General features: G+C 23.5%; 1 protein-coding gene across 1 annotated transcript; it reads right to left on the reverse strand.

Moving 5' to 3' along the window:
- Positions 1–957: 957 nt before the first annotated feature.
- On the reverse strand, positions 958–17,649 carry LOC145834043 (TLC domain-containing protein 4-like). Its single transcript, XM_082941370.1, has 7 exons — positions 17,480–17,649; positions 15,290–15,379; positions 11,509–11,567; positions 10,428–10,525; positions 9,147–9,220; positions 4,298–4,453; positions 958–2,811 (listed from the first exon to the last, which is right to left on the reverse strand). Exons 1-7 carry the CDS (start codon positions 17,620–17,622, stop codon positions 2,685–2,687), a joined length of 747 nt encoding a protein of 248 aa, XP_082797496.1. The 5' UTR covers positions 17,623–17,649; the 3' UTR covers positions 958–2,684.
- Between the last annotated feature and the right edge of the window lie 8,483 nt (positions 17,650–26,132).

The raw sequence follows: 26,132 nt of genomic DNA on the forward strand, positions 1-26,132 counted from the left end.
GTAATTTTTGGTGATGCGCTTATCGCTGAAACAGCAAATGATTCCTTGATGTTTTTTACCGTTTGCAATTGCTTTAAAAAATAAATTAAGTTGACATTTTTTCAACTTTCCCCTTTGTCACTTTTCCATTGAACTACGACTTTAAAGATTTTATGTTAAGCAGATTAAGCCGAATACTAAGAAAATGTTTTCATAAAAACTAACAAACTATTTGAAAAATAACTCATAGTTTCAATCAAGTACACAAAAAAAAGCTTTTCTAACCATTAAAAAGCAGTAAGCTTGAAAATTCAAGAATATTTGATGTTTTAGTTGATAAAGTAATTATTAAAAAAAAAATAAATGACACTGATGTAGATTTCAGGAAGTTGTAAGAAACTATAGGTATTTTAAAACTAAATCTTTTTTTAAAACAAAACCAGTATGAAACAAATAAAGCAGTATAAACTCTTTTTTACTTAAACAAAAAATATTTGAATACTTCATATAATCATCTAAATTCGAGATTTAGTCCATCATTTGCAGGCGCGTACCTCTTAAAGTGTTACCGATGTCCTTACTGTACTTAATATTTAATTAAAACATTTCGTTTAACAAAAGTACAAAACATAGCATAATGTGAGACTTTTTATTAATATATACGACAGTAAAACAAATTAATAATATTAGTAATACTGTTTTTATTAACCGTTTATCTTTGTAACTCAAACAGTGTATTCGTTTACTATATAGTTTTTTATCTTTATATCATTTATACTTCGAAAAACTAAAAAAACAATGAATAGAACCTAATTAAAAAACACTATAAATAGGTAACATATGTAAAAAAAAAAATATTATACAGTTATAGAGTTTAAAAAGGATAACTAAGTCTGTAAATTTATATTAGAAAAATAAAGAATAAAAAAAGAAAACACACATACTACAAAAATTTTAATATTTCATTAAAGTCTATAAAAAAGAAAGAAAAATAACCAGCGTACTTAAAGCGAGCTTTTTAAAAAAGTATATAAAAAATAATAATTTGAAAGAAAGCTGTGTAAAGCCAGTGTTTGAAAAATAAATTATTTGTCATGGAATGTGTTAAAACTTTACACAAAAAATAACAATATAAAGAATAAAGTGAAATAAAAAATAAAATTTTGTAAATCTATGAAAAAAGTCGTTTAGTTATAATTTAAATTTGTATGGTATTTCTAAAAGAAATTTACAAAACTGTTAGTAAAGTTAAAATTAAAACATACAGTAGTTAAGTTTCGTTATAAAAACATCTTTTACAGAAAGTAGCTTGAAAACACGATAAACTTAATTGAATTCAAGCCAGAGTGGAAAGTTCAGGAATTTAAATGATAATCTACGTGTAAAGATTTAAAAAATATAAACTTAAATATATTTATGATTAAAACATTTTTCCACTGAAAATATCTAAAATCCATTAATGTTTAAAACATTTACTAATCAATTTTTCCTTCAAATTTTTAAAACTTAATGTTTTTTTATTATTTTAAGTTAACGTTTAATCTTTCTACCGTAGAATATTTTTTATTTAAATTACACTGAAAAAAACATAAAACCTAAAAACTGAGTGAAGGCGATAAAATAAAGTTTAAAACAATATAAATGTGTTACTCATACTTATAAAATATCACCAGAAACTTTTCTTTATGGTAAGATATTTTTCAAGTAGATAACTTACTTTTTGATTTTAATCTAAAAAATGCAGTGTTTTTATCTCCTATATTTATTTTTTGTTTTTAAATTTATTTACAAAGTAAAAAAAAATCCAAATAAGTAAGAAAGCTATAAAAAATTGTTGAAAAATAAACAAGTTAAACTTTCAGACACGATCAAAAAACAACAATTTGTCCCTGTTGAAATCAAAACATTCACATTCTTGTTTTATTCAATTTGGTATTTTCAAACTCACAACAACTTTGAAATAAATCCCAAACTCTGACATTTAAATCATAAAGCCTTTAAAGCTATAAAAGTTGTTTGTGAAATAAATCGAGTTTTTCTACCGTCCTATGACGAAATGTCGCTAATATTTTTTATTGTATATACTTTAATAAATTTTTAAAACGTCAACTCTCTTATACAAAGTTTCATTAAATTATTTCTTGTTTTTTAATCTTTTGAACAGTTAGTATTTTTTCATTAATTAGTTTAAAAAAATCGTAGGTATCATTACTGAGCTAGTTAGAAAACAATTTCAAGTCTTTAAATTAAAACATCTTAATTAAATTGAATATCTAAACTCATCTTCAACGAAATATCACAAAAAAAAATTCTTTATAGTTTTTACAAACTATTTTTTACACAATTTATTTTTTTTAAACTCATATTTACTTTAAGTTTAAACTAAAACTCTGGTACTTAAAACAATCAAAATATTTTTAAAGATGTTTATAATGAATCGAAAGATGTTTAAACTTAATAAAAAAAACAAAACAACAGCTAACTGAGTTCCTTCATTAACACCAAGTTTTTTTCTTTAAAATTTTAAAAATTTGTTTTTAATGCAACTGTTTTTTTATAAACTCACATTTAATTCAAGTTAAAACCAAAAGTTTAGTACTAAAAACAATCAGAAGATATTTAAAAAGCTGCACAAAGGAAACACTTAAAACAAATCCGCTCTCCTTCTACGAAGTTTCACCAATTTTTATCTCTGTTTTTTTTTTTCAAACTTTCTTCTTGCTCATCGACTGCGTTATGACGTACTTGAGCATTTTCAGCATCCAAAAACAGTTAAAGGTGTCCAGTGTGAGGCAGATTGAGATCCACGTCCAATGCATGACAGGACCAATGCTGGAAAAAAAAGATAGTGTTAATAATTGAATAGATTGCTAGATATATAACATAACTGAAATATATTTATCAAAGTAGTGGAATTATATAACTTTAAAAAGAAAAAATATCTAATTATGAGTAATATGAGGCAGATTGAAACATATGTCCAGTGCATAACAGGACCAATGCTGGTTAGAAAGTGACAAGTTTAATATTTTACTTTTATATAATAATAAGTTGTATAAATTTGAGAGGTGTCTGTCATTGTCAGATATAAGATATTTCTTAAAAGAATTAATTTTAGACTAGAAATTTTAGTAAAACAAAGTTAAGAAGATCAATAAGCATGTCATAATACAGTGATTAGAGTAAATAGTTAAAAGTAATGATAGTATAGTAAAAGAATAACTTATGAACATGCAGTTTCAACTTTAAGAACTAAGAAAAAATAATTCAAACTTAAATAATGCTAGCATATTTTTATCCAGTTACTATTACAGTATTTAGCCGACACTGTTTAATTATTATTTTGTTAGAACCTAAACAAATTTTTTTTGGATATTAAATTTTCGTTTGAAATTTGTTTTAAACAATTTGCTTCACTACATTTTTCAAAACAAGCAGTTTTTGTCGTGTAACGTCTCATCGGCAGTAAAACTTGTGATAAATGTGTACAGCTTGCTTTTTTCAAAAGAGATAAAACTATTTTAAGTCCTATTTGGCAACGTTTATGCGGTTAAACTGTTTTTCTAAAAAGCTATTTTTAAACCCAGTTTAACTTCTAAAGGTACAACAAGTTTAATCTTCTCAAAAGAAAAATAATTTTTACCCAGCCAAGCTTTGAACAAAATTTGCATTTAAAACTCATTAACTTATACTTGAAAGCGAAGATTAATTTAAATTATTTTTTACAGTCAGATATTAATTAAATAATTACAATAAATGTATACTATTTCCAGCAATAGTTAGTTTTCAATTATGTTAGTTGAAAATAAGATAAATTAAACTTTTTAGTGTTAAACATCTGATCAATACGTAAAAAAATTAACTTAAACTTGGTGTTTAATAGATTTGTAGATAAATTAGTTACAAACATTATAAACTTTTGTAATTTTATATCTTTTGATGTTAATTATCTGATATTATTGTTTCTAGAAGTTAATCAGCTCATTAGTTTGTAATTAACATTTAAAACTATATTTGGTTTAGATAATTTATAAACCAACTTTATATTATAAATATTTTGTATCTATCATCTAATAAAATTAACTATCTTATATGCCATTATATAATTTATTTTTAAATGTATTAATTTAAAGAATAAATTAAATTAATATAAATAATAAACTTTTAAATATATTAACCATTATATAATCTATTTTAATAACAAAATAACAGAAGCTAACGTTATTTTATATACATCTATGTTTATCTTAAAATAATAACTTAAAAAAAAATTAAATATAGAATCTTCTATTTTTGTAAATTTGTTCATAAAACTCACGTTATTTTATAAATTTCTGTATTTATCATCTGATACGCCCTCAGCCAAAATATGGGGGCCAGCAAAATTCTGCATAGGAAAAACGAGGACATCATTGTGAATCCGTTCCAAAAATAAAGTTTTGTGTGCTTCATTTCGCAAGCTGAGAGCATCCATCTGTAATATAGAATGTAAAAGTTTAGTAGTATACAGAAATTATTTTCCAAAAATAAAGTTTTGTGTGTTTCACTTCGCAAGCTGATAGCATCCATCTAGATATTATATAAACTTAACTAATCAAGTATTACCAAAGTCTCAAGTAAGATATAGCTTTGATGTAGAAGTTATTATTTTAATTGTTTTGTTTCTACATAATAAAGTTTTGTACGCTTCTTTTAAAGAGTGGAAATAATCCGAATAATTTATACAATTTCTATCTCAAATAACAAATAACACTATATGCTGTACTTTTAGTTTTCTAAGTTTAGTTGCTCTTAAAAGTTTAAAAATCTCTATTTGAATACCATATAACAGCTTATTCCTTTTTCAAACATTTGTTATAAAACTATCTTTTTAACCAACATGTCTGCATTAATCTTTAAACTAGTTTAAATACTAAACGATGACAATAAACAGTCGTAGAACTGTTAAAAAATTGAAATAGAATTTTTCAATAATAATTTCTAATACTATTAACTGTTCCCGCTGGTATTTATAAGTTTTCTGTAGCTAAATTCTCCAAAAAAAGTATTACGCCACTGCGTTTTTCAGAAGGCAAGAACGAGTCTGAACAACTTCTACGCTTTTAGTTACAACTCAATGTTTTAAAACATATTGATTTCTTGATGAAAAACTATTAACTGGTTAGGTTTATCTTTGTTAAGCATACCTGATTATTCTTAAAGATTTGTTTTGACTATTCACACTACAATATAGAACATTAGTCACTTGGTAATTTATTACATATATAACTATTTGCAGGCATCAAACTTTTTCAATTGAATTTTCTAAAGATGCTATATTTTAAATTTTATTTAAACTAAATACTTAGTCCGGTTTTCGTAACTAAACTTCAAAACTTACATTTGTACATTCAAGATTATTTTTTTTGTTCAAGTCACAAAGACAGTCATCCGACTGCAAAAAAAATTCGATATATATTAACAACTAAAGACAGAGGTGTAAATTTAAAGCCTTCCGATCAGATATAAATTTTTTTTTTAGTTCACATCAACAAAATATAATGTTACGTCAGCACGTTACTGAGAACGCACGAGCTCAACTTAAAGCTTCCGAAACTTTGCGTTTTTAGTGCATTTGGTATTTTCTGGCTGATTAACATAAAATTTGGTAAATCATTTAGACTCTATTTTAAAAGATTTGCTTTATCTTGACTTCTAAAATCTTTATTAAAATAAAAAATTGTAATGAAAGTAAACAGTAGTTCTTCGTTCATTGATTAATAACTAATTTTATTTAGATAAAGATAACTATTTTGATTAAATAGTACAATTTGCTTTACATTGTTCAACACAAGCTTACAATACTATAAACAACAAAATTTTACGTGAAAACTATTTAATTAAACAAATATTTAATCTGGATCATAATTAATATTTTAAACTTGTTGATTATTATTTGATTTTCTAAAGTTAAAAGTAAGAAAAAAACTGATATGTTTTACTATTGTCAAAAGTTTATTTTGCACTTTTAAATACTTTATTCTTGATATAGATTACATATTTAGTTTGCAATTCTTATTTTTTAACTAAAACCACAGTTTTGGTTATACTTGAGAATTTTAATGACCTATCCCGTTTTGGTTATAAAAAAGGGATAGTTAAAATGAAGTTTGAAAAGGAAAAAATAATATTTTTGTTGTGGAAAATTCAACCTTAGTAGAGTGTTTTCACAGAACTGTAAAAAATAGAAAATGTAAGACTTTAATATTAAAAAAAATCAAGTAAACAGTTGAAAAAATTATAATGTTTGCGCAAAATATATAAACTATTAGACTAATTTGTGCTGGTATGTTGCTTAAACCTTAATGAAAAAGTTTAAGGAAGACGTCTTTGCTTAAATTTTAAATTTTTTTACAGTGTAGAATAAATTGATTTAAATTTCAGAAACCAAAAATTTAAAATGTTGTAATAAGTTTCATAGGAACTATAAAACAAATCTTTATTAATAGCCTAAAATATGTGTTAAGTTGAATTGAGCAACATGAATTAAGCTTATTAATATTATATATTATTCAAAATATAATTTTATATATTTTTTGAAATATGTAGACTTTGTTTTTAAAATGTATAGAATTTAATTAGCTAGTGCTTATACCAATATTCCTCGTATTATTTTTTTTTCTTGAAAGAAGTTTAGTACAAGTTAATACCGATTACTATAAATACTCATAAACAAACAACTACTTAAAATGTAATTTGTGCAATAAGACTGATACTTTTGTAAGTATGCAAATCACACAAAACAATGGAGGTAATTAGTTTAAAAAAAAAAGTAAATTATACAAAAAATGGAGTTAATTAGATTTTTCAAATCATACAAAACTATGCCTATCCCTATTAAAAAAATAACTAAATTAAGTTTAATAACTTTGAGTAGGCTAGTTATATAATACAATGGGTAGTATCATTCGCACGCATTTATCATTGAATTATTTACAAGTTAAATTAGTTTTTGCAAATATTTAAAGTTGTGGTAACAAAAAGTATGTGGCTTAGTGGCTTATAAAATAGGGTTACATTCGGATAAAAAGTACTTTAAAGTTTAAAAAATACTTTTTAAAGTACAAACAGTTATGTGCAATGCATATGATTTCTTATTGTTTTAGCCTTTAATTGTAGGTAATTTTAATTAACATTAAGTCAAAAAGTAAGTTTTAAAGAGTTATTTTTAAGTTATTGAAAAATAGTTTCTACTTAAGTTATTTGTAATCAACAATATGTTAACTTGAATATACTCTCAGAGTTGTCAAAAATTTACTTTGCGAGTTTTATATTTTTTTCCTCTAATATCGTCGAGCTTGTAATCTTGATGAGTAAAATGCAAAATATTTAAAAAGTTTAGGTTTCGTTTCGAAAAAATTTAATTCATAATTTTTTTTTAAACAAGAACCCATTTAGATTCGTAAATATTATTGAGTTTAAAACATATTTATATTGAAGTATAAATAGACTTTGTTTAAGTTCGAATTTTGCTACCGTTAAGTAACATTATTCAAAAATTTTAAATTTAAACCGAGGTTTAGTGATACATGATTAGTACAAAATGTTTTAAAACAACTATCTAGTTATAAAAAATATTTTTTTTTACTTACTTATTGAAAATTCAAGTTTTGTGAGATATTGATAAAGAATAAAATTTAAAACAACAGAAAATTATATAATTGAAAATTAAAATAACTTACAAGAGAAACAACTACTATTAACATTAACTTATATTTAAATTTGAGCTTTAAAACACCTTGTTTGTAGAATTTTTTGTTAACTTTAATATTTATTATTTTGATTCGAACTAAACATATTTGATTTTTTGTATATAAACTAAAGTAAAACAAGTTTAAATAGAACATATAAGGTTAGTTTTTATTAAACATAAAACTTAAATTCATTAATGCGGCTAGCAATTAAGTATGGCAGCAAACAATTGACCGATTAAAGCAATTAAGTTAAAAAAAACTACGAGAAATAAAATGTTACTCATTAAAAGTTTAAAAAACTAAGTTTGTAGGGTAGAAAGAACAGTTTAATTAAGTAGTTGAAAATTGAAATATTTTGTTTCAAGACAAAAGGGATACTTTTGTAAATGCAGACATCCTTTCATGTTGACCAATTAAAATAATTGAATTAAAATTACCGTAAACTGTTACAGCAGTAAACGAGTGAATACAATTGCGTAAAAGTAGAAAGTAATCATAAAAATTAACCCTTTAACTTGTCTAAAAATCTAAATGTTATCAAGCTAGCATTTTTGAAAATATAAATACTTATTAAATAACTACTATGTATAACAATACTAATTTTAGCAAGCAACGTCCGTAGCAAAAAACTGACCGATTAAACCAATTTAAAAACAATATATCTTAATCATAAAGTTTAACCTTTTTAATTGGCTAAAGTTTTTTCAATGTCAAAGATCAAAGCATCAATTAAATAATCAGTAGAATAAAATAAAAAATTGATAGGAAAGCTGTTTGTTATCTAATCTTATTGTTTCGGAAATTCGCTTGTGTGGAGAGTATCAATGTTAGAAATATATAATAAAATAATTTTTCTTAAAATGCACTGTAAACAGGTATGAATAAAATTTGAGCGTCTAATTAGTTTATAAAATATATTTAAATTTAATTTTTAATTACTATTAGCTTGAAAAAACTATTTTTGAACGTATAAAGCATTTTAAGATGCAATGAAATAAATTGATTTTATTGAGGTTTTTAATATTCGAAATCAGTCTCAAGGGGTTTGAAATTTTTAAAAAAGGTTAAAATTGTGAATTTGGAAATTTTTCTCGCTCAGTAAAAATAATATATTAGAGTTCCGTATAAGTTTTTAACTGTAGTCAATGCTTAAAGAACCTATCAACCCCTAAAAAATTAAAAATTAGCAGCACAATATTTAAAATAACAAATAAAACTATAATTAAAACATACACCAGTAGTGTAAAAACGTTTATAAATAACCAACAGTAATGTGGATTTGTTAAAGCCATTCTAAAATAAAAAAAAATTGTATTTACCTTAATTAAATCAAACACATAATTTTTGTACGATGCTATAAAAAGAATTGGTAACAAAAACATTGAAAATAAAACAAAATTTTATAATTTTTTCTTTAAATAATTGACAAGTTACCTGATATTGACAAAAGTAGTGGAAAATTCAGACATAAGTCGGAACATGCATTGAAATATGAGATATCCGTTCACCTAAAAATTTTATTTGTGTTAATTTTTTAAACTAAGTAAAAACACTAATGAATTAAATTTTATGAAATACAAGATATCCGTTTACTTAACTTTTATTTATATCAATTTACAAAACTATGTTATTCAGTGTTTTATATTTGAAAACGTAAAATATAAAATATCAGTTCACCTGAATATAATAATATATAATTGTGTTAATGATGCCTAAAATATTTATATATATATATATAAAATTAGTTAAGTTAACAAGTTATAAGGTAGCCTTTTAGCTGAAAAATCAAATTAATCATTGCATTGTTTTCTATTTGCTTTGTTAGTAAAGTTTTTAAACTGATTTAGTGCAAAACCTTGTATCTATATAACTATGTTATATAAGTTGTTTTTTATTTAGTTTCTTTTTTTTACTTCCTGGATGACAAAAATATTTTTTTGTTTTTTGCAAAATTGTTTAGCACGTGACATAAGACATGTATTTTTGCAAAATATGACGTGTTTTTGCCGAGAACACCACAAAAAATGTTTATTACAAGCGATGAAAGTATTAAGAAAATAGTATGCTGACATTTGTTCTTGTAGAATTTAAATTTGTAAAAACAGCATTTCGCTTGATTTTGGCTACACTACATATATACTCAAGTTTTGTTTAAATTTATCAGAATTTATATTTTAGATAAACAATTTTAGACAATCAGATTTTACATCTTATGTTTAAAAAAAGATCAAATTAAAAAGTATCAAAATTAATTATTAAATTTAATAAAAACGAATAGAAACAACTGGTAATTATATAAAAATAATAATAATTGTTTGTATTAGAATTAATTAACACTTTAATTTTGTTTATAATTTGTTGAACTAGCAAAGTGAATGAGATTCAAAATGGTTAGTATAAAAGTTAGCAAATACCTACTTAAATTGTACTAACTTATTTAGCTTAGAAAAATTATGAAATAACTAATATACCCATGAAATTTGATATTTACTATTAAATTAATATTTATTAATATTTTGTAACAGTTAATTAATATTTATTCAATACATATTAATATAAAACCTAACGAATACAGTTAACCAAAATACAACATCTAATATAGCAAGTTAAAAATAAACACGAAATATATAAAGTTTGAAACTAATCAAGCGTATGATATTCTGTAAGACTAGTGTTGAAACTATCGAGTTTTTATACAAAGTACATTAAACTAACCAGGCAAATAAGGTAACCGATAATTGACACTGAATGATGAATGAAGAACATGAGATCACTACCTACTTGTTCCTTGTATATTGACATCATTAAAATATCTGTGGAAATATAAAAAAAAAAAATTTTTTTTTAATGTAGAATCTGTAGTTTATGAGTAACTTAAATATTTGCTTATTAATTAGTTGTTTGAATATCTATTACAAGATTTTATTTCTTAAATAAGCACATCATTAAAATACCTGTTTACATTATTATCATTACCAACTTATTTTTTGTATATTGACGTTATTAAAATATCTGTGAAGATATAAAACTGTTAACATTTTAAGTGTATAAATCTGCAGTATATGAGTGAATAAAGTGTTCGCTTATCAATACATTGTTTAGCTATACTAAAATCTTCGTCGTAAAAAAATCCATTTCTAAAAATGTTCATGTAATGACAGACCTTGCGTATAAAAACTTTCCAAGGACATGTTTAAAGGCTAATTTTAACCTTACACATATGTATTGACATTATAGACAAATCTGCTTTTTAAAACGTTGTTTTAATTTCAAACGTAAACTTCATTACTACATCTGTCATCTAAAAAAATATTGTAAATTAGTTGTTGCAATGCTTATTGATAAAACAATTACAAATAAGTTTATTAAAATAAAGAATTTTATATAATACAGTTTATAAAACGGTCGCAAAAAGTTTACAAAAACCAAATTTTAGTTCAACGATATCTTATACCAAAAACTTTTAAAATATAGATTTGTTACAAAAAAATATTACGTATAAATATAAATGAAAAAAAAATAATTCAAGCTTGCAAATTAAGCATACTATTTTTAACATAGAGTTCGTTTAGTATGTTTGTTTAAAATATATGTACTAATGCACTGCATTAACATACATGTCACATTAAATATTTATAAACTTTGTCGTTCTATACAGACATAATCAATACATGAGTTGATATGTGTACTGCATTATATGTTAAATTTCTATGAATATATCAGTAATAATATAAACTCTAAAAATGAATGAAATGAGTTTTTTTATTCATTGAACTACTTATCGTTTAAAAATAACCTGACAACATGAATCCAAGAGTGAAGCAGATATTCAAATCAGAAGTTGTGCTTTTAACCCTGAAAAGAACAAGTTTAATTGAAAAGTGTAACAAATATTTTACAAAGCATTCTGTAATAAATCATGTAAAGTTGACAATAAAAAATAAACTCTAACACAAGCTTAAATTTTATTTACATTTAATATAACAAATATTTAGTTAGATAAGATAACGTTTTTATATTTAAATAAAAAACAAATTTAAACATTCATTAAGGCCATAGGGGGTGGTCCAACATTTTTTTTTACAAAAATTAACTTAGGCTTTTATATGAAAGCTTTAAGTACAAACTACAAACCAGTTTTTATAGAATTCAAAAATATCATTTAACTTTTGAGATATTTAATTTTTTGTAAAAATTTTTCAATATAAATGTATGGACCGCAAATTTTTCGTGGTCAATTTTCTCGGAAATTTTAAAACGCACTAAAAACCTATCTCCTCCTTCATTTTTTGACCTAGAGACTTCAAATTTTCAGGAAATGTTCCTTTTAATATTTTGAAGAATCATAATGTTAGAATTTTTGAAATTTTGAAAAATAAAAATTTTATCCACAAAAAACTAAAAAAAAGGGTAGTTTTTTGACAATAATTTTTTTTTTACTCAAAATGAAAAAAAATCCTACAATAGATCTCTTTAAAGTTTAATGATACACATTCTGTAAAAATTTGAGAAAGATTACTCAAAAAATGAAGGAGGAGATAGATTTTTAGTGAAATAGTCTTTTTTCGCATTTTTAGTTTTCGCCTTCCATAAGGAACCTATTAAATGCCCTTTCTTTGATCGCTTATATCTCAAAAGTTACTTTGAGTTTTTTTAAGCGGTTAAAAGTGTCTGATAGCTCAGAATTCTACAAAATAAGATCAAGTTGTAAAAAACAAAGTGGACCCCCCCCCTATGGCCTTAAAGCACTGATTTACGAATAGATTGATTTTTGAAAAAGTGTTAAAATAAGAGAAATTCAAGTTATATTGTAGAAGTAAAAAATCAATAAAACATTTACTTAAACACTTACAGTTAAAAAAAAAAAAAAATTAAATCATTTGTATAATATATTTAAACTATTCGACTACAGAAGATTAAAATACTCAAAAAGTTAGCTCGACAAAGTGTAGATTTTGTTTCAGGACTGAAAGTACTCAACAAATGTTTTATAACATGATCGATTATTCAAACAGTGTTCAAATGATTGAATTCTTTTATTTAAATTTTTCAAGTAGGCTTGAACTTGTTAAAGTTAAACAATTGACGTTACACAACGCCGGCTATCTGGGAAAACTTGGTTTGAATTGTCGTTAAAGTAAGTGTGAATAATTAATATTTACTAAATAATAAAATTGTAAGAGAAAATCAGCTAAGTCTAGTTTGGCAAGAAAAAAATTCCAGTTTGTTAAAACAATGGTTTGGATAAAAATATACTTAAAGTTTTAACTGAGCTTTAGATGCAACTTTAATGTGTGCATCACATTTGGCATAATTTTAGTTTTTGTCGATCTAGCTGCTTGAAAACCACTTGATTTTTATACTTGGATCGATATTTGTCTAGTCTTAATGTATTAAATGCCAAAACAAGTATATAACACTTATAATATATAAGTTTTTGAATTCCTTGATAGATTCAATTTCAGCGAATTTACTTTAAACAAATTTAAGCTTAAAAAAGAATTGTAGCTAGCAATGAATTTGTGGTTCAATCTTTGAAAAACACTACTTTATAATTAAAAAAATTGTACTACTTTCTTAAATGTAAAACCTAGACCGAAAGCTCATTGGAGATTTAACTAAACAAAATATTTAAAAAAATGTTTTAAACAAACTAAACAACATTTTAAGCGCTCACATTGAAATATGTTTGACTTTAAATGTTTTTACAGTGAGTCATAATCGAGCGTTTTAAGTGGAAAATACTATATGAAAATGGTGTAGAATTTAAAAACATTTATTTTAAAATGAAAACAAAGAATTATAGAAGTCGGCTTTAGAAATTATAACATCTAAAAAGATGAAATATACAACATGGTATCAGTTTAGGCTTACAATTTGAGTAATTTTGATTTCACTGACAAAAACGATGGTTACTACCAGAAGTAAAAACAAAAAAATTTAAAAAAACATTAACTAAACTTAATGATATGAATAAAGATATTTTATTTAAAAGTTTGCTTATAATATATTATTTATTTAAAACCCTGTACAAACGTTAAACATATGCTAAAGAACATCTGTCAAAACTTTAAATGTGTTAATGTCACATGCTTTTAAAACATTTGAGCAAACTATGTAAACAAGCTAAATACCTTTAAAATAATAAATAAAATAAATAAATAATAAAATAAATAAATAATAAAATAAAATAAACTTTTTTTTAACAAACCTAACAACGAAAACTTGTTTTATCAAAAACATGTGACAAATTTTTTTTTATAATTTTGTTTAACTTTTAGTTAAACATTACTTAAGATTCTAAACAAAACAAATATTTTATTGCATATAAAATTACAATAAAATATCAAAGATGAAACAGAGTAAGTTGATAGTCAGACATTTGCTTATAACACGCTTGAATTTTTTATTCTAGTTTAAAACAATAAATTTACTTGGTCTGCAGTAAATTTTGAACTTAAATTAAATCTTGAAAGAAAATGGCAAATGTCACCAAATTAACAGACCTACATTAACTATTCTCGAATTGAAGAATAAGTTAATATAATTTTGCATTCATTTGAACTCTATATATTTCTATTACAGATGTTACTAATTTTTTTCAAAGTTTTCCATTAAAATATGGCATGAAATTTTTTAAACTTTAAGTGCATGTTTTATTAGTTTTTACAATCAAAATATTTTCAAAACATTATAAAGTTCAAAATTAAAAGCCACAACACCAAGTTTTACAAAACATACAGACTCACAACATTTTTATTGAATTAAACTGTGAAACCATTTGAACTTTAAAGAAGTTTGAATGAACTTTAGACGTAGTAAACACAACATGAATATTTAATAAGACAAAAGTACGAACAAAATTTCTAGTTGGCGAAGAAGCATTAATCAAAAGTACAACCTAGAAGAGTTTTACTTTTTTATAAAATAAGTTGATAACATTTTAGCCATACTTTTATATTATTACGTATCTCTGAAAACTTTAAAATCCTAAGTTGTTAACATAAGTGACTTGTTTAGCTTATACATTTTAAAATATTTGATAACTTAATGTTGTTTACTCTCATAAATGTGAAGTTAGCGGGTTAAAAAACTTAAAATAAAATTTAACTAAATCACAAAAGAAGTGCTGATAACCTGCACATTTAAACCAAATAAAATAAATACCAACAGTTAAATAAATAAAATAATTAAATAAAAATAGTTAATAAACTAGCCATAAAAGATCACTGACTCCAGCACTTTGAAATTGTTAATTTTTTAAAATAAGTTAGCTGTTTAGCTTATACATTTTAAAACATTTAACAATTAAATGTGTTTTTTTATAAATGTGAAGTTAGCAGGTCAGAAAATTTAAAATAAACTTTAATTATTTTACCAAAGAAGTACTGATAACCTGCACATTCGAAGAAAATAAAACAAACTGCAACAAATAAATAAACAAAATTTTATAAAAACAAAAAAATATAATAACTAACCATAGTAGATCTGATACTCTAGCACATTTTAACCACACAAAATAAATTGCAATAAATATATAAACAAAATAATTATACTAAAATAATGAGTAAACTGACCATAGTAAATCTGATACTCCAGCACATTCAAACCAGACAAAATAAATTGCAGCAGCAGTTACAATGGACGCGTGAAAACTTGATGCACAACTGTAGAGTTAATAAGTAGTTGTTATTTTATACTTTTTAATTTGTTTGTTTTATAATTTTTTCCAATCATACTATTCTCAAGAAACTACATAAACGTTTATTTACTATGGAATCGTAGAAAATGGATTCACAACTGTAACATTAATTACATTTAAAATAAATTAACATTATAAACTACTTTTGAAATATCAAACCCAAAGCATACAAAGCATGTGTTAATATAGCTTAAACACTTTTTTGTTATATACATGATTGTACTAGTACTTTTAAACTTATGTGTTACTTAACTTCGAAATAGTATAAACGTACGGTTTTCAATGTTAAGGACTTAAATTTCATAGTTTTAATTAGTAAAGCGATTAAAGCCGTTTAATGACAAACTTTAATATCTCACTTCTAATTAAACATTGTTTGACAAAAAAAATATTACGTTGTTTAATAGTTTTTTATTAAAATGTAATGTGCCTAATTACAGTGTTATTACAATTCAATTTGTAAAACTTTATAAGTGCCACATTAATCTTAAGAGCTTTTAGTCTCATAATGTAAAAAGGTCTGTGTTATTTTTCGAGCAAGACACCTTCAAATTGAAATGCTATCGATCATGATTATCCTACTGAAATTAAAAATTATATACTTCCATGGTTTTTCTAATTTTAAAAGCTTTAATTTCCATAAAATGAGTTCCTAGTTACTTTTATGTAGAAAAGTATTATTTTAAAGTAGTTTAGCTTTTATGTTTTTACTCAAGTAGATTGTTTGAAGTATGTAGAAAATCCAAACAAAAACTACACTTTTAATGTTATCGAAGGAAAACACTATGGGCACGGAATATATACTGAACAAAAGTAGCTAGTTTTAAGCATTTTCTGAATGCACATATTAAGATAATACCATTAGATTCCACATAACACAGCGAGACTCTTATTAATTATTAGTTTTTTAATTTCGTTATTTACAACTAGCAACTTTAATATATAAAAGAGCGTTGTCATAGTTAAATAGCTTACCTTTTTAATTTGATTAAAATTATTTTTTTAAATAATAGAAATAAATTAATCAACTTCTAAAAAGTTTAATCTACTAACTCTTTTCAAACTTTTTTTGTATAAACATATGTACTACAAGATTATACACAACATAGTAAAACTTTCATTAATTATTAATTTTTTACTTAGTTACTTTTAACTAGCAACTTACACACCAGAGATATGACGTATTTAGTTTTACGCGGCAAAAGTTATGAATATTGCATGAAAAAGTATGTTGGATTGAAAATATTGAATGCACACGTAATATAAGAGCTAAATGATTTCTTAAATATTTTTTACATTTTTAGGAAAAATAAGTAAACAAATACTTGGTGCTAATATTTTAGTACCCTTAGTAGTTGTTTGTTTTTATACATTAACGGGTTGAATATTGCATTGAGCACTGTGTTGGATTAAAAAGGGGTTGAAAATATAAGCAATCTAAGCTTGTAAATACTAAAGTTTGTTGTATTAAGTATTAATTTAAACGCATTAAAAACTATACTTAAAAATTTTGAAAACTTTGCTTAAAGTTGGCCTAAAGTTAGTTGCAACTTTAAAAATTATTATTTCATATGTATATCACTTTTTATACTTATAAAATTACAATTTCTACTCATAAAACTGCTAAATTATGAATTTTATCTTTATTTTTAAAGAAATTCGCGATCTTAAAGACTTGTAACCAAACAAGTGTTATAATAGTTTTGTTTAATAAACAAACAACTTTGTTTGCGACTGTTGCTTATTAACTTCTTAATTTTATAGTGTAGTCAATTTTGAGTCTAATGTTAAATAATCTTTAATCTTTTATTTTGTATAATAGTTAGCAAAAACACTTATTTGAAAAGTGTAGAAGTATTAAACAGAATAATTTGAACATTTATATACCAAAAAATTCACTGTGAAAACGTAAACCTTATTGTACTAAACAAATCAAAAATAATAAAACCAAAAAATGAATAATATGTAAATATTATTAAAACAGTTAAATGTAGAAGAAACCATAAAGTATTGTTTAAGTAATAATTAAAAGCTGTACTAGTTTAAAGTAATAATTAATTATTACCTCATACACCACTGCATTTTCTTATCGTCAGGAATGTTTCTGTAAATTTTAGTGAGCGACCAGGCTTTTGGTAGTAGAACAAGTTTGAATAAAACGAACCACAAGAAACTTGTTGTAACGTATAATAAGTACTTTGTTTCCATGTTATTTGTAATTAATATTTATGTACAGTATCTGTAATAAAATTAATTTATAATTTTTTTTAAATACAAATCATAATAAACTTTTTGCTCCAAACAATAATTAAAAGAAGTATAAGTTACATTTGTGTCCATTATTATGTTTTAAATGTCTAGTAAGTAGCATTAAAGTGTTACAAAATTATTAAAAAAAATACTCATTCATATTGTCATTCTAGTATGTTTTTTCTATATTTTCAGAAATTAATGTTTTATATTAAAATACAAATTTTAGTTCATTTAAAAGGGCTAATTCATAAACTAACTTGACTCAATATTAAAACTCAAAAAAGATTACAAAAATATTAAAAAACAACGTTTATTAAGGTTAAATCTTGTTCATTTGTTGTTTTTTTATGCTGATAAAAAAAATTTTGCTGTATTGAAAATATGGTATAACTTTAATTACATTATAGCTGGGAGAAGAATAACTAACAAAATAAAGTAACTAATAAAATTGTTTTAGATTGGATTTGTAAAAATATTACTGCTTTTTTTTAACAACCACTAATAACTTAATGTTTGTATTTGTATAGACATTATTTCTAGTCTTATAAAAGCAAACAATTCTACTTACATTTAAAAAAATTCACATAATACATCAAATAAACAAAAGTGTATTAAACACAAAAAATTAAAGCATTGTACTTTTATAAACTGAACTAACGTAGAGCTTATTAAGTTTTAGATAATTAAAAAAAGAACAACTTTAATAATTACTATACAACTTCAAATGAATTGTATAAAACTTAAAAATATAAAGAGTTTTAGCCCACGTATTTAGTATTCATAGTGAAACGTATTGGTTTTAAAGAAAATATTTAAGCTCTTTAAATACACTAGACAGCTTATGGATGTGAAATTTTTATTTAAGACTTGGAATTATTATATTAAAGACTATATGCAATTACTATTCAGATCATTTAAAGAAAAATTTATTTCAATGTATTAATTTAAGGCTCTTCAAATACACCATACAGCTTAATATTTTACAGTTGTTAGTTGAAATGGAAATAATTATATGCAATTATCATACATTGAATCTTCTTGAAAAGTTTATAAATGTTTTAATTGGAGGCTATAAAATCTTATGCCCTTTCGAGAATTATACACAAAGAATTATACTATTTCGTATATAGATTTCATGGTAAAGCGTGTTGGTTTTTAGTAAAATATTTTTTAAGTAAACTTTTCAAATACACTAGACAGCTCAAAATTCTGCATTAGTTATTTGAAATGGAAAATATTTATATGTAATTGTCATAGATTGCATCTTCTTGAAATTTGTTTAATGTTTTAATTTAAGGCTGTAAAACTCTCAGCCATTTCAAGAATAAGACAAAAAATGGTTGTTTTATTCTTTTCTGACAATAAAAAATGACACCAAAAACAAATAGTAGTGTAATCGTACAAATAAAAAACTCGATAAAAAATTAAAGCCTTTAATATAATCTAATGGTGTTTTGTGCAAATCAAATAGTAGAAAACTATAGTCAAATGTAAAACTATTACATGGCCATGATAAAAAAAAGTTAAATATTTTATAAACAACTGAGAACATTTACAAATTTATTAAGCTTGTGCTTATTTAAAAAAAATAAATTATACTAAAGAACTAGTTTAATCATTTACATTTATCAAGACCACGACCTGTACTAAGAGCTAAAGAAAGAAAACTACAATAAACATACCTAAAAGTACTATTTATGGTTACAAAAAATACTATAATAAACACTTATATTATTTGTGAGTATGTTCTAATTATTTTTTAATTTAAATTCAAAACAAGCTTTTAAGAATTAAACTGACTTAACATAAAAAAAAAAATCTAATAACATATAGTTGCTTACAAATAACTAATTTGTCACAATTCCTTTTTTTTTAATTTTATGTTCAAAGTCTAACTAACACAACTTCAACAAAAGAATTCAATAATCATGTTTATTTTTGAACAATTAAATAAAATAGTAAAACATAATCTAATAAATTTCAAATGTGTTCAAAGTCCAACTTCGCTTGTCAGCACAAAAAGCTCAAGTAAGAACAAAAAGTTGAAAAGAAGGAAAAAGTTGCAGCGAAATATCGACGTTTTAAGAACGGCAGCAGAAAATTTCTCAAGTATCTACTACGTAGCGCCTAAAACGCACTCATGCAAGAAGACTTAAACATTTCGAGAGAACTTCTTTTTTATGTTTCTCTCGTTTTCTGCGGCAAAAAGTTTTTGGTGGTGGTTTTTGTTTTGTACAAAAATTTAATCGCGTTTCCGATTTTTTATTGGTTGGTGTATGGATTGAATTTTATTGCCGTAAGTTTTTACGTAACATAATGAAAATATTCGGGTTTGAATTGGTTTTCAAGATTCTTAAAACTTCAGTAATGTCGAAACAATCAACTCAATGTTGCTAAAGTATTGAAAACTTGCGAAATTTACAATTTATCAATCAATCAGATTTATATATCCGCAACTTAAAAAAGACTTTTTGTACTATTGAATGTAAAGTTTGGATAAAAACAACTGTAAATTGATACAAAGTACTTAAAAAATCGCATTTATACAATAAATACAAAGTATTTTACTATACTGTAATGTAATTTGTAGTTACTATACCAATTTAAATTTCAAATCTTTGTTAGTTACGGATGTCTAAGTCTCAAGTATCAAAACAACAAAAATGTAGTTGATAAATTAAAATAGGACAAAAAGTAAAACAAAACTATATAAGTTAATTTAAAATATAAGTTAAAATAGCTGTTTTGCACTCAAATTAAACGAAACTTTAACGTAACAAAGTCAAGAAGTAACACTTTAAATAAAATTTAGACAAAAAATAGCAAAACAAATATTTATATGGTGTTAAATTATTGAATAACTGCTAAAGATTTAGTATAAGGGAAATTAAATTACTTAAGCACATTTGATAAAGTGTATTACCTTTTTATTATACTTTATTGGATATGAAAAAAAGGCTAAAATTAGTTGAAATTAAGTTATTGCAATTAAATTTACTTCAAATTTTAAGCTTATAGTTTTTGTTTAGAACAATATAACAACTACAAAACTTTATACAAGTATATTTTACTGTAATTACAAGATAATAACTTAACTTAATAAGTAAGTTTGTTTAATAATGTGTAACCTTAAATTTTGCATAAGTTTATCACAAAACATATTGTAAAACATTATTAATGGTTATAGTTGAATTTAAAGACTACAAAAAAAACTTTAATACCAGAAATAGGAAAACACTAATTAAAATAATGAATCATAAACATTTATTAAATAAATAAACTTAGTTTTTTGTTAGATTTATGCAGAACTTAAGGTTACAAAAATCTAAATAAGCTTAGATATTAAAATTAATTATCATCTGTAATCAAAGTTTAAAAAGCACTATCTTGAGAGTTTGTTCAAAATTTTTAAATTTTCTAGTATAAACCAAAATCTAAGTTCTAATATTAAAGAATGTTCTATATATAGATAGCACAAGTTAAAAATAAAATTAGCGCATTTAAAACAAAGGAAACTAAAATTAAGAAGGAAACAAAATTTAATAAATACCAATTCAATAGTAATTAATAGAAATAATAAATAATTGTTTATGTATACAAAATTTACTAAAACTAATTAAAGTAAAAACGCATTTAATTTTTAAAGCAACTACTCAAAACTTAAAAGTTAAAAAATATCTAGTTAAAATACTTTAAAATCCTTTTTTGAACGTTTATCCCGCTAATTTTCTTAAAATGATAAAGAAAAAATCTTTTTGCAGCTTTTATAAGGCTAGTGTTCAACCACATGACTTTTTACATTGAAAAACAACCTTGTGTACGTAAACGTCAAATAAACTTATGAGTTTTTCAAACATAAAACAAACAGCTTTATTTTAAAAATACGTCATAAATATATACATTAGAGTTCTAAAAGTATTAAAAAACAATTCTAAACAAATGGTTTATTTTTATCAACTTTTTATACATACTTTGTTTTATTTTTGTATTTACGTCAAGTAAACTTATGATCGTTACAAAACTCAACTTCAAAACAAAGAAAACTTATAAAATAAATATATATAGCGAAATTCTGACAGTTAGAGAGTATATTTTCATAGAATAAAAAAGTAAAAACATAAAACTGTATAAACAAATAAACCTTCAGTCTTATGAGGCTATAAAAATCAAACAAAACTCCTTCTTTGAAGTACAAACTTTTAAAACAAAGTTTTAATAACTACAACTTTCAAAGCGTTTAGTGCATAAAAATAAATTTAATACGTTTGAACTAAAACGAAACAGTAAAAAAATGTATAACTCAAAATAGCAGCTGTAACGATTAAAGACTTGATGAAAAATAAATTTAAACACATTAGGAAGTAAGTTTTAAACTAAACCTATTTTAAAGTTTCGATTCAAAATTACATACTATAATTACTTAAAATACTCGGTTATGTATTTGTTGTTTACTAATAATAACTATACAGCTAAAGGTTATATGCAATTTAGAATGTTATAAAAGAAATAAAAATTCAGTTTATAATTTAAACTTATTCATTATTACGTAAGTGAACAATTAAAAAACGTTTTATCTACAATAAAAAGTTTACAGCACAAAAGGAAAAAATTAAAATTAAATTTTTTAAGAGCATAAATAAATATAAAAAAAAATTCTGAAGCTGAATTTAATAAAAGTTATTAAAGCGTATAAAAAATAAAGTTAAAGTTTATTATTTATGCAAACAACAGTTACAATAATACAAATTCTTTGATATAGTATCGATGGCAAAAAAAAATAATACAAATTTATATACTTGAGTAAGTTTCATAACTTAATCAATCGAAGTTACGGCTAACGAATTTTCTTCAAAAATATTTTTAAACCGTAAATTTAACAAAGACACGAACCTGTTTAGTTATTTCCAGAAAATATAGTACTAAACAAACTAAAATTTTATTATACATTGATTCTTGCTGCTGAAAACTTTTCAAAAACAAAAACTTTTTTAGCAGAAATTCATAAATGTAAGACACAAAAAATGAAAAATAAAAGCAAGGAAAAAAGAAAAAAAAAGAACTAGAAAAACAAACAAAATCACTACCAGACATCGATTTTTGACTGAAAACTTTTCAAAACCTAAAACTTTCTAGCAGCAATGATTATAACTGCAGCGCGCAAACGTCACGTGTATTTTGTATGTATTTACATGCCAACGGAGAACCAATGAAAAATAAAATAAATGGGAAGATCTAACTCTGTATAACAAGTTGTAGAAATTATATAGAATTTTTAAATTTTTACTTATTAAATAAATTTATAGTTAATTTAACTGTTACCATATACATATTGTATACATTCAAAAATGACTATGAACCACTATACCTACTAACAAAAATATTTAGAAAAATAACTTAAAACAATTTTAATAAAAAAATAAAACCATTGCATAACGGGTTTATGTAAAAAGTATAATATCGAACATGTTCATGTAGGAAAACCACATGCCAAAAAAACTAATGAAATCGAAAATAGAGGCAAATTATCGGATATAGTATGTTGCGTAACAGTTTTATATGTGAAAGTTATTTCGAAATACTTCGTGAGCCAGTTATACAACGTTTAGTTCGATATTTTGTAGTACTAACTTTGGTAAGTTGATAATAGTTTATATAAAATGTTAATATTGATGTTTTATTTTCATACATAGTAACAATTTTTTATTAGTAAAAAAATAAAAATCATATTTTTGTATTTTTTTAAGTAAACTATTTGTTGTTATCTTAAAAAGAAAGTTTATTTAAACTAGCTAAGGCGGACAAAAATTGTTACTACAAAAAAATTCTTTTAAATCAATACTTGAACAAACTAAACAGCAAAATAAAAGTTGCACCAACATGCTTTCAAATAGTTCATTTTACAAAGTAAATTTTGTTTGAAAGTAAATTAAATATCACATTGTTCTTAAAGTTTTTTTTGTGACAAATTTAAATTTTATTACCACTATAGCGTAGATTATTCATCAAAGTCTTCATAAGGGTATAAAAGCTTTTGAGAAATGTAATGATGTTGCTTGTCATTGAAACGAATGAATTATCTTGTATTAGTTCTATTAAAATTTTTTCACATGAAATAATAGTAGAAACATCTGAACTAAAACTATAGATTTAAACTCGCAAAATCAATTGATTACCTATACAACATAGTTAACAGTACAAAAGAATCAGCTAGTATTCAGCCAAAAATTTACAAACTGATCTTAAATACGAACAACTAAGGTTATTAATTGTAAATACAACGAAGTTCATGAAACTCACAACTTCTGGTTTTGTGGTTTCAAAAAACTAGTGGTTTTATTAGGTGTATACCAAAATAAAAAAAAAGTAAACAACAAACTGACTCATAAGCTAATAAAAGCTAAAATTACCTTGTAAAAAATCTAATTGATTCCACTTAAAATAAACTCTAAAATATAGACAGCTATTACAAACTTAATAAGTACATAACCAACTTACAAAACATGTGCACTTGTTTTACATAATATTTTTATTTACAAGTTTATCAACATTCAATGCTTTCATCTAATGATATTTGAGCCATTATTGATATCAACTTTAAATGGTTAGGTTTTAACAAGATTATAAAACTTGAACTACAACTAATTTAAGCTAGAACAAAAGTTTTTTGAATAAAATTAAAAGAGATTTAACTTACTTACTTCCCTTTTCGGATGAAACTTTTATTCAAAAGTCAATCGATGACGAAACTTGGGTCTTTACCACATATTAAAGCTTTTATTTTTTGTAATCAATAAAAGCCTGTAAACTTTGTTGTAAAATTCTACTTTGCCTGCAATTGCACTTTAAATTTTCAGCTGTACGAAAACAATTTTGCCTTAGTTGTTTCTTTGCTACGTCATAATTGAAAATCGAAAAATGACAAATTAAGAAATTTTACCTTGGAGAAACATTACGGACTTTTGTAACTTTTTATGCTTATGTTAAAAACACACGGCGAAAAATTGATTTGTAATAAGAATCTGATTAAATAAATTTTCGTTAATTCTTATGTTGAAAAACACTTTTGTTTGTTTTACCTTAAGCTTAATAAATACAATTTGGGATATAGTACACTTTGAGAGTTTTTAAGTTTTATAAAACTAACATAAAAATGTTTGTTTTTACTTCGATTATAGCATCTACACTTTTGTTTTTAAAGTTAAATTAATATAATGTTTATAAGAAAAAGTTCACTTTTCTTAAAAGTCTTCTTCAAAACACTTTACTTATTTATAGCATTTTGAATTTGTGATCAAAATAATCGTTTAACTGCAGGCTTAACCTTCCAAAGTCAACATTATGTTTATAAAAACTTCTCTTTTATAATAAAAGTTTTCAGATCTTATTTCGTTAAATTAAAAGTTTTCTCAAATTTATTACAATTTTAGTTTTAAGTCTTACTTTACAATTAACTATTATTGAAAAATTTTGTCGAATGCGTATTAAAATGAGCTCAATTTCAAATTCCTCTTAGTTTTAAAAAGTTAGTATATGAAACAACTATTCTAGTCATTTGGTTCAAAGTATTGTTATAGTTGCAAGGGGTAAAGTTTCGAGACTGATATTCTTACCATTATGAAAAAATTTAAGATGCTATCCATAGATACATTAAATTTTTTTTTTAACATTTCTTACTCTTATAGATTGCAAAACTGCTAACTTTTTACTAATTAAATATAATAATATTAATAAAAAAAACAACCATTAGATACCTAAAAACTTAGACTTTATTGAACGTTTAATTTAATCTAATCACTATCATTCCTGAAGTTTACTAGAACAAAAAATTACACGAAATCATTTTTTTCAATTTACATTTGAAAGTTTTCGTTCATGAATACTTAAATAGTATTAAACTTATTCTCAAATACAAACTAGAACAAATTTTGGAACAATGCTTCAAAAAAATATCATACTAATCTGTTTAAATTTTTGAATCTACCTATTTAATAGTCGAGCTAAAATCTTTATGATATTTACCAATTGAGTTAATGTATCTTACTAAATTAAAAGTTTAAATAATTACATTTAAACTAGAATGTATTACATAATTTATTATCTTTGTTTTATGCTTAATCTAGTTAGAAAAACACAGTTTAACAGCATATTAAAAAGTTGCTAAAAAAAAATTCATTAAAACATTTTTTTTCTGTCTACACCTTTTCAAGATTGAAAGACTTTAAGCGTCAAAAAATAATTTGTATTGAGTAATAAGTTTATTTAGTGGTTACCGTTTAAAGTTATTAAATGTGTCGTTTCAAGAACCTTTAGTTTAGTCTATGGTAAATTTAAACAAGTTAATTGTTATATAATTTGTCTGAATGTACCTGGTATCTGTTTAATATACATTTGTTAAAGGATTTAAACTTGGCTTAATTTCTATTTTATTATGTATAAACATATAATTTACCATTAATTGTGAGAAA

The sequence above is a fragment of the Thalia democratica genome, chromosome 4, assembly GCF_965202585.1.
Source record: "Thalia democratica chromosome 4, ktThaDemo2.hap1.1, whole genome shotgun sequence".
NCBI classification, from domain to species: domain Eukaryota; kingdom Metazoa; phylum Chordata; class Thaliacea; order Salpida; family Salpidae; genus Thalia; species Thalia democratica.

Coding starts and splice junctions, on each gene's coding strand:
- LOC145834043 (XM_082941370.1), bottom strand. CDS start 17,622: ATGGAAACAAAGTACTTATTATACGTTACAACAAGTTTCTTGTGGTTC. Junction 11,568..15,289: donor GGAGTATCAGATTTACTATG/GTCAGTTTACTC, acceptor TGTTCTTTTCAG/GGTTAAAAGCACAACTTCTG. Junction 2,812..4,297: donor ACAGAAATTTATAAAATAAC/GTGAGTTTTATG, acceptor TTTTTTTTCCAG/CATTGGTCCTGTCATGCATT.